We start from the raw sequence: 10,914 nt of genomic DNA, 5'->3' as shown, positions 1-10,914 counted from the left end.
ACTGGATGCAGAGAGAATTAAGAAATGGCAGATTTAGGTTGGGAGAAAAAAGGTCAGTGTGCATATGAGGGTGTTTCTAAGGTTTTGAATGCGTGTGTGTGTGTGTGTGTGTGTGTGTGTGTGTGTGAGAGAGAGAGAGAGAGAGAGAGAGAGAAAGCAGGTCCAGACAGGGAGGAGAGAGGACAGTGTGATTTATTGGGTTCATTTTCCTCTGACTCTGGTCCACACACACACACGAAAACCAAACCCTTAAACACTTCTAGCCAAAAGACAGAATAATGGTGAATAATGGTGTATACTTCATCCATTTAATATCTCTTCTCTACTCATGTTGTGACTAAACTTAGACTGAGATACAACAGCATAAAGAAATCTACAGGTCACAAAATAAAAATCTAATTCATTTCACTGCAGTACTCTGTCCTGGTTCAACATTGTTTTGATTCCACATAGGGATGACATTTGAGAAGAAATGCTGCTGCTGCTGTTGTTGTAGTTGTAAAGACTACTGTTTATATCTTGATAAACAAAAGCCATCAAAGTGCATGTCATATAAGAGTTTGTTCGGATGTTCAGTGTACGCTCATGCTGGAGCACAAAAGTGTTATGTAGACAAACTAATGTGGACCAAAAATCAAGTTTACTGACACACACACACACACATTCTCTCCACCCACACACAAAAAAATCCTAATTTAACACACCTCTGCCTGTTTTTTGTTCGTTTTTGCATTCCCATTTGTTCAATCAGCAAATAAAAAAAATAAAAAAGCACGACAGTTTTCACGACTTACAAAAAGTAGAAAAAAATGCAAAAAAAAAAAAAACCCGCTGTATTAGAAATGTTAATTCGTTTTTTGCAAAAAAAGGGATGTAAATGCACGTGTTTTCTGACTTATGTTTTAAAAAAATGTATTTTCATTTGCATTTGTAATTTGTTTTGCACTTCTCGACCACCGTAGTAACAACATTCCAAAATATTCTTATATATTTAAAATAACTACAAGTATTTAAGTTTGCACACACACCTGCACAGCATAGGATAGCTTGCGACCGCATTGGCCTTGATGCCACTTGTTTATTGCTTTTGTTCAGAACATGTCACTACAAGTTGAGAAACCGGGGCAGTTTTGCAGACACACCTTGAGTTCATACAACAACTCTTTCATTCTTCATAAAGACCAGCACAACAACTCAGACGACATGAGCAAACTATTCACAAGGCAAAATTAAACCACAGCTGCAAAACAGGAGACAACCGCAGGAAATCTAAAAATATTTCATGTAGGAGAGAAAAATGATTCTTTACAGAAGCACATCTGACAGGACAAAAGCCGCCCCCTCACACACACTCGCATGCATCAATCTGCCAGTTTTCCCATTCTAATGCAGCCTTCTATTTCCTCTTAATGTACACAAAGCTGAGTGCATGTTGTGCGTGGGCGATCACACACTAGAAAACTGAATGAGTAGACGGGGAGAGAACAAAACATACTGTCCTTGTCTCTGGCTCTGTCAAGGTTCTCATTAACACAGGAAACTCATTTCTGCATTCACCTGACTGTGTAGTCCCCTACCCATCACCCACAAACCCCTGTCCAAGAAGACCCTGATCATCAACACACAGAGAGAGACACTAAAAACACACCCGAACACAAACAGGTTAGAGAAGGGAAGCAGAAAGAAAACAATAGATAGCAGACATGCAGATGCAACAGTGCTGATAAATGACTGGCAAGACACACTTTTACAGTCGCACAGGTTCTGCGTACGGCCAAAACAACCGTAAGACTTCAGGACGGGAGCATGCCGTTCCCTTAAAGAGCTTTTACCACCATGCATGGTCCCTTCAACAAAAGTAAAATATATATATATATATATATAATTTGTGTTGCTAATTACATTATTAAAATATTACAATGAACAACTTCTAAACTAAAAGGGATATTATAGATGATATTCTGAAGTGTATTGATAACCAGTGCTGGTTCCTAATGACTTTCATAATATGGAAAAAAAACAGTGGAAACCAATGGGAAGTAGAGGTATGATCATGCATTATTAAATTAAAATCAACTTTTTGCATGATGCAAAATTCACTAATAATACTAAACATGCGAACACTCGTCATTTTGTTGTTTTTCCATTTGTTGTTGTCCTGTATTAAATTAGGCTATTTTTAATGTTCTGAACACAAACGAAGATATTTTAAAAAATGTGGGTAACCAAACCATTGCTGGTACCCATTGACTCTGATAGAAACAAAACACTTTGCAAGTCATAGCTTTTATGTTCAACATGCAAGAAAGAAAGAAACGCATTCAGATTTAAAACAATCTGAGAGTGAATAAATAATAACAGAATTGCCATTTTTGGGTTAACTATCCCTTTAAATGTTAATAAAACAACAAAAAGAAAAATAAATAAATCACTCACTGCTCTGGGGTGAAGAACTTTAATACAGTTGCTTCAATAAGAATCGATGTATAATTTATAAAGTCCAGTTGTTGAATGCTACTGCTAAATACCTGAAACATAAAGCACTGGTTGTTTTATTTGTAATGTGTATCTTTCTAATTTTTTTATAACAAGGTAAAATAGCGATTTTTTATCATTTCCCACTCTGCCCTATATATCTGCCAATCCTTTTTATTTCATATTCTAGTAACTTGTAAGGCTTTGTGTTTAAAACAGGGAGATTCATTTGGATGTACTACTTAGATTTTTTTTGCCTAATGGGAACCAAAATGGTTTGGTTATCAACATTCTTCAAAATATATTTATGTCCCAAAAAGGAAAGTTTTACAGGTTTGGAACAACATGAAGGCAAGTATAGTATAACTGAATTTATTTTTTAGTCAACATCCCTTTAAAAACATCTTTAGTAGGGATGCACTGAATGTTTGGCAACCAAAATATTTGGCCAAGAATAAACCAAGTTTATGCAATGGTGAAAAAACCCCCCAGTTTTTTTTATTTTGTTCAGATTCGCCCAATAATGTTCAGTTCGGTGCATCCCTAATCTTTAGATAGATGTAATGATAGATAGATAGAACAACAACAGTATGACAAAAAGATAAATTCTTGACAGATTCTGCATTTCCTCTACTTCTAAAAGCTCTTTCATGGCAACACAAACATTAAAACACCTTTCGGGTCAAGTGCAACTGACAAAAAGCCTCCTGCTGACTTGAGAAGCAATGAGAAATGAAGTCCACTGGTTGGTTTATCATCAAGTCTCAGGGTGGCTTCGCAAACAGAAGAGGCAAAGAAGCCAAAATCCATTGTACTACGCAAACCATTCCTAAAGGTCATGCTAGTCACACAAATAACATGCAGCTGCAAATACATCTTACAGCAGAGAACATGTGTGTTAAATCACATTCAACCTTGTAGAGCTCAAATCCATCATAGGACATGACGACCATAGCATTCCTAGGGTCATAAAAGGGTCAGCCCAAATTGGTACATAAACCAAGGTGCAAAAATTGTGAAGCATTTAACAATCCATATTACAAATACAACACAACCATCAAATACAATCCATACTTTCCATTTTAATACATAACATGAAGCTGGATTTTAAACTACTGAGAAAGTCATGCATTTTGGCTGATTAACAAAAGATCTAAAATCTACCAAAAGCCTTGTCAAAAATTTCTGTTTTTGCATGAATTGAGTAAATAATGTGACATTACAGATATTACTTAATTTGCCAGACTGCAATCAGCATTAACCATTAAAAATAGCTTTCATACCAATGAAATTTGAGAAACAAGGCTATTAAAATCTGGTTTAGTTACAGGGTAGAGTACCTTTCTGATGCTCTAGTGCCTCAGTGATCTTTCAACAATACAGAGAGAGATAATGGCATTACTAATGTTTATCATTTAAGTCCTGAGAGCATCTTTACATTCGAGTAGTGTTTCTGGTCAACTCGACCCACACCAGAGCAGACAGGACAAAACGGCCAGCACTGATTACGTACCTGTCCTCCTTAACACTGACACATAATCAATATCTGGTGCTGTTTTGTATGCATGTCTCCTGTATTGTCTACAGCTTCACTTTGAAAATAGAATAAGGTGGAAAAGTACACAGGGCTGCAGGTCAATTCAACAGTACTGTCCGGAGGATTGGAGGGACTGTCCACCTAATTCTAAAAGTTATTTTCTGTGAATGCTACAGACTTCTGCTGTAAATAAATAACTACTATCCGCATTACGAAAATAGTGTTATAATTACAATTATAATTATAATAATATGATGGCAAATACTAGTTTGCGATATCAATAATAACTGGAAGTGGGTTCTACACAGTCCTGCCATCGTGTTTTGTTTATTAAATATTTCTAGATAATCTGATTATGCGTTCAGGTTCCAATATGAGCGCTGAACACTCAGCTCCAAATTAAAACATTTAAACCAATTCCGCAGATTTTACACAAAAATTTGTGAAAAACATCTACAGATTTAACCTGGACCTGACAACCCTACAAGGAAAACATGACGTGCAGACTGCTTTTTATTATATTTCTGGCAACTTAATTGACTAGAATAGTGGATAAACTACTTACTAAGGATAATTAGGATGAAATATGCCCAGGTTTTATCCTGATCACCATCACAGTGGTCCAGACTCACATTATGCTGCTGACTAGGGCTGCACGAAGTGTCGTTTAAGCATCGATATCGCGATGTACAAATCCACGATAGTCACATCGCAGGATGTGCGATGTAGGTTGTCGTAGTTAATCCGTTATTCATTAACTGTACGGGCCAGCTGCTCCCTGGCCCTTGACGAATGTGATTCGCGGATTAATTGCACAGCTTAACCATCATAGAGTGAAAGTTTTGACAGGGCAGAGAGAGAGATAGATAGAGAGAGAGCGCACGTGAGAGAGAGCGTGAGAAAGCGCGCATGAGAGAGAGAGAGCGCAAGAGCGTGAGAGAGAGAGCGCACGCGACAGAGAGAGATAGAGAGAGAGCGCACGTGAGAGAGAGCGCGAGAAAGCGCGCATGAGAGAGAGAGCACAAGAGCGAGAGAGAGAGCGCAAGAGAGAGAGCACAAGAGCGAGCGCAAGAGAGAGAGCACAAGAGCGCGAGAGAGAGAGAGCGCAAGAGAGAGCGCGAGAGAGAGAGAGAGAGAGCGCACGCGACAGAGAGAGCGCACGTGAGAGAGCGCGAGAAAGCGCGCATGAGAGAGAGATAGAGAGAGAGCGCACGCGACAGAGAGAGATAGAGAGAGAGCGCACGTGAGAGAGCGCGAGAAAGCGCGCATGAGAGAGAGAGAGCGCAAGAGCGTGAGAGAGAGAGCGCACGTGACAGAGAGAGAGATAGAGAGAGAGCGCACGTGAGAGAGAGCGCGAGAAAGCGTGCATGAGAGAGAGAGCGCAAGAGCGTGAGAGAGAGAGCGCACGCGACAGAGAGAGAGATAGAGAGAGAGCGCACGTGAGAGAAAGCGCGAGAAAGCGCGCATGAGAGAGAGAGAGACAGAGCGAGAGAGAGACAGAGTGAGAGAGAGAGAGAGAGCACAAGAGCGAGAGAGAGAGCGCAAGAGAGAGAGCACAAGAGCGCGAGAGCGAGCGCAAGAGAGAGCACAAGAGCGCGAGAGAGAGAGAGAGCGCAAGAGAGAGCGCGAGAGAGAGAGAGAGAGAGCGCACGCGACAGAGAGAGAGCGCACGTGAGAGAGCGCGAGAAAGCGCGCATGAGAGAGAGATAGAGAGAGAGCGCACGCGACAGAGAGAGATAGAGAGAGAGCGCACGTGAGAGAGCGCGAGAAAGCGCGCATGAGAGAGAGAGAGCGCAAGAGCGTGAGAGAGAGAGCGCACGCGACAGAGAGAGAGATAGAGAGAGAGCGCACGTGAGAGAGAGCGCGAGAAAGCGTGCATGAGAGAGAGAGAGAGAGCGCAAGAGCGTGAGAGAGAGCGCACGCGACAGAGAGAGAGATAGAGAGAGAGCGCACGTGAGAGAGAGCGCGAGAAAGCGCGCATGAGAGAGAGAGAGCACAAGAGTGCGAGAGCGAGAGAGAGAGCGCAAGAGAGAGCACAAGAGCGCGAGAGAGAGAGAGAGCGCAAGAGAGAGAGAGAGAGACAGAGCGAGAGAGAGACAGAGCGAGAGAGAGAGAGCGCGCCCCGGCCGCACGCTCACCGTCTTCAAACAACACGAGCGCTGTTTTGCTCTCTCTCCCTCGCGCATATTAATCAATTGAGACGATGGTGTCGATGTTTAAATCATTTAAAATGAGAATGTAAGTGTGCTCACCCCATTTTTGTTTATAAGAAACAATTTGATTAGATTTCATATCGCAATATATATCGCAGAAAAATAAAATATCGCAATGTAATTTTTTCCCAATTTCGTGCAGCCCTACTCCAGAATATGACCTGAACATCATCACACGGCAAGTTCACATCCTGAGCGTCATCTGAATTTTCACACGTCCCCAGATTGACCGCCTGAGGAACTTTCCTTCAACCCGAGGCTCCCATCCTTCTTACTGCTGACTTCTACACAAAACCCTCTCATCAGGACCAGCCCACTTAATGTCTTATACACACACGCTCTCATAATAACCCCCAAAAGCATCTATACCTCCATGCCCCTTATTTGACTCCAGCCCCCCCCCACTACCCACAAACGCCCTGGCAATGACCCTCTATTAGAGGAAGAACGTGTGAGCGCGTGTGTGATCATGTTTAAATGGAGGAGTGCGTTGACTACACAAATCTCTCCTCCATATCAGGGTCACAGCCAGTGCTCACCCATTTGTTTCGCTCCTGTCCTCACTGCACTGAAGCAGAACCCTCAATGATCGTATAGACAAGCTGCGTAGATAGAGGCAGCAATATGTGGCTATAAACAGTCAACAGCATCCCTGACAGCCAACATAGACAAACACACACCTGCTAGTGAAAACTCAAGTGCATTCTTCTAAATTCAAGCATGAAATCAAAGCTGCATCACAATTTTTTTGAAAGTGAAACAGTTTTTGAAACTGGATGGAGATAAAAGCCTACAGTGAAGGTTTGCATAAAAAGCAACGATGAAATGCTGCATGCGAATTACAACCCAATGAAAAAGACGCTTGTAATCACAATAGTGATGTAATCTAAAACAAGCCATTGGCAAATTCTAAGCCCTTTCTTCCAGAGTGACTTCAGGACACTTGTGGAAGCAGAGCCGGACACAACATACTCGGAGAACCTTTATCTGCACGTAACGACTTCAACATCGAGTTCACGAATCAAGACACAGACACGAACAGCCAGAAACCAAGCTCGAATTTAGCATGGGATCATTTTGACAGCCGGCACCCTGCGGTGCACATCATTGATGTGACCCATATCAGATGTGATCGGAGGGGTGTGTGTGTGTGTTCAGGAGCATGAGGCAGAGCTGCTGTTTATCAGGTTACAAAAAAGTGGGTGTGTATTGTGCTGGTCTTGCTGCCTGTATATCTCTCTCTCTCTCTCTCTCTTCATCCCTCGCTCCATCTCATGCAGGATAGTATGGAGAATATCAGTCTGAGCGTGTGTAGCTCTTTTCTTCCACCACAACACATTTTCTCCATCTCTCCACAACAGCGGCAACATCTTGCAGCAGGGATCAAAACTGACCTGACCGCTCATTCTTTCCCATCTCTGCCATGTTTTCTCTTAAACTGATCATTCTAGGGCTGGACGATTAATCGAAAAATAATCAAAACCTAAATTCATAACCTCTAACCGACGTAATTTTCCTATGTCGGTTATTTCGTTTTTTTAATCCTGTTAACACTTCCTCCTTAAAAGCATACTAGCGTGGGTGTAGTCACATGACTCTGCCCCGTCCAGTCAGTGGTATAAAAGTAAAACACAGGTGAACGCCGGTTCAACACATAGTGATGGCGCGCGAGCGGTGAGCCTTGTGTCTTCACTAAACTTGTGTTATTATTATATGTGTATTATGTGTATTATTATATCGAGCTACCATGTTCACACAGCTGCATTGTGGCACAAACACTCATATAAACAGTAGATGTGAAGATCATGCGCACAGAAGAACACAGAAACTAGTGGTCAGCGCTGTCCTGTGATTTATCACTAAAGTAGCTTAGAATCTCAAAACTTATTATAGCATGTTTGTGTGCAGCGCACATGAAGCACAAGCGCGTGCACAGAGAGCAGCGGTCGGCGCTCGCGCTGCGCGTTCCAGGTTTGTGTCCGTTCTCGGACTGTTCTGTGTATTTTAACTGTAGAAAAGGTTGTTCTAAGTCGAAACTACGATACAGAAAACTACATCAGTATATCATCATAAACACAGCCGCTTTTGTCTTACGTGAACATAAACAGATGAGAAAGAAAACACACACGTGCAGTATTTCTGCTTAAAGAGACAACAGCCTAATAAACGCGCTGCCTGTCATTAATGTTAATCAAAGAACAAAAGAAAATCATTCACTGGTCTTGACTGAATATATTTAATAACTTTACTTGATTAATCTTTATTTTATTTATAAAAAGAAAAGTATGCAGTGTTTTTAAAGTTTTAATTACAGTTTCTGTACCTGAAATTTAGTTTAGTTGTATTTATTTATGATATTGCTAATTGATTTGTTTGTTCCTTTCTTATTACTGACCTATCTTATTACTTGTCTTTAACACTTTAATATTTGAAATTTATATTAATCTAGTTGTTTTTGCTATGGTATTTTTTTTCCTCTTGCAGTGTTTTGTAGGCTGCTGATGTTTGCTCATGTTATTCAGCCGCAACAGAATGCTTTGTAAAAATGTTTGACATCTAAATGTTTGACTTAATTTTTTTTATATTGGATTTTTTATCTTATTGGAATCGAAACTAGGAATCGATACGAATCGGAATCGATGAAATTCAAACGATACCCAACCCTAGTAAGAAATGTTACGAACATAGACAAAATAACTGCTGATAGTCAATCATATTTACAGTACAAACCTTGTCAGTGAACTATGAGGGTAAAAAAAACTAAACCGAAAACAAAATAATCGTTCAATAATCGTAATCGAGGCAAAATGTTCAATCGAGGTTTTGATTTTAGGCCATAATCGTCCAGCCCTGGATCATTCTCTCTTTTCCCCTCGGCTCAGAATCATGAGTTTATATCCCACACTTCTGCCTTTTTTTCCCCTCAGAATTAAATAACTTGCTATTGTTGAGTTAAACTGAGTTATAAAGTCCGAACTAGGACATATAAACTTGCATTTGCAAGAAAAGTAAGAATTGTGAGAAAACAGGTACATGTTGGGTAAAATGTATAATAATAGGTTTAAATAGTATTTCATGCTGTAACTGTAGAGATATGTCCCCTATGAAATGCATATGTGACTTAATGTTTAAATCAAATTTATGCTTTAAAAGTAGAGTAATCATAGCAGTTTTCATCCATAATGTGTCCGTTTAAACGTCATGGCATATTTGATGACAGTATTCTACAAAAATGATTTGCATTCCGATTCTGACATCCAAAGGCACAAATATATATATATTTTTTTTTTGGAATTTCACAGATTTTAACCCATTTCTCTCCATTTGTTCCCAGTGTTGGTGACCTAACGCTGACGTCTTTACTAGGAACTCATCTGGACACGTTAAGGCTTAAAAGTAGTTTAACACACCTGCTTTTAATAATTTCTGGGCGTTTCAGCGAGTCACAGAAAGCTGTTTGTGTACTCTAATCAAGTCACGGCTGAGAGCCGCTATTCGAAACAGAAGTGAAATATGTAAATACGGGTCATCAGACAAGGAAACCGAAAAACTTCCAGTAAACAATGGAAACATCTTCATCGACTCACCCGATCTTGTTCGTGAGGCAGAAGACGCACCGGAGGCAGAGAATCCAGAGACACGCACCCCGTCCCGTCGTTATGAGAACTCCTGCTCACCAAGCGGAAGAGCGGCCCTTGTTTTACCACCCGTCCGTGAGAAACGGCCCGCTTCAGAGACACTCGGAGCTGCTGGTGGAAAATACCTGGCCCCATAGAGCCGCTGCCAGACAGATAACCCGCAACATCCGCCTGGCACTTCAGAAAGCGTTCGATGCTCTTCAGCGAGGATCCGCCGGGTTCGTGAAGCCCTTCTAGAGAGCGCTTGATGAGCTTGTTCCAGTCCAGACCTGGTTTCTTACTAGAGCTGGAGGCGCTGGAACTCCCTCCCGGCCGAGGTTTGGTAAACCCCAAGCGTCCAGGGTTATCAGGGTCCTTGTAGGAGTTGAGCCCCTTATTGCACACCTTGAGTACAGAGCCATCTTTAACGCTGAGCTCAAGGTGCTCCAGGACCGTTTTGCGGTCAAGCCCATGGGACATTGACACAGCATTGCAAATGCGCTCTTCGGACGGCCGCTGCTTTTGCTTTTTTACCTTCTTAATGGCTTCCAAGATCCAGGTGGTGTACAACGGGTTGGCCAGCTTCACCATGGCTGCTGTAATACTGCTAGGCCACGGCCCAACACACGCTCACAACCGTTAGGAAGCACACAGTGGCCTCATCTATCCTTTGTCCCGAGGAGGTGTTGTGAGTCTCTCTGTGCCTGAGCAGGAGCTGTTAGAGAGCGAGACGATCACCATAGCATAGGCTCCCAAACCCCCCCCCAACCTAAAACAGATCCGTTTACCCCAGTGACCCTTCCTTATAAAGGGCTGCCACACCAAAGCAAAAAGCCGAGAGAAAGTAGAGTTTAGTCTGGTACAATCCTCGATCCCGACTGTCAGTGTTATCCGTTTAGATGGAGCATCTTCGTAGAGAATAAGGAAATGGACGTGTGTAAATACTGTCTGGCTTGAACCTCCTAGTGCAGTTGGAACGAGTAGTCCATTATAAATCCCTCACTCCAGAAAGCAACGCGGGCTGAGCATCATCCTACAGAGCTGTATTCTTCAGAAGCTCCTGAAACCTGCA

At 41.8% G+C, this 10,914-nt stretch overlaps 1 protein-coding gene across 1 annotated transcript in view; it reads right to left on the bottom strand.

The window, feature by feature from the left end:
- The window catches only part of LOC132141620 (histone acetyltransferase KAT6A-like), a 36,044-nt gene extending 25,130 nt beyond the window's left edge, over positions 1–10,914 (bottom strand). The window contains exon 1 of the mRNA XM_059551305.1: positions 9,813–10,914. Within this exon, the coding sequence (XP_059407288.1) occupies positions 9,813–10,433 (621 nt within the window). The 5' untranslated portion in view covers positions 10,434–10,914. The remainder of the gene's footprint in view (positions 1–9,812) is intronic.

The sequence above is a fragment of the Carassius carassius genome, chromosome 5 (genome assembly GCF_963082965.1).
Source record: "Carassius carassius chromosome 5, fCarCar2.1, whole genome shotgun sequence".
NCBI classification, from domain to species: Eukaryota; Metazoa; Chordata; class Actinopteri; order Cypriniformes; family Cyprinidae; genus Carassius; species Carassius carassius.
This window is presented reverse-complemented; position numbering and strand designations above follow the sequence as displayed.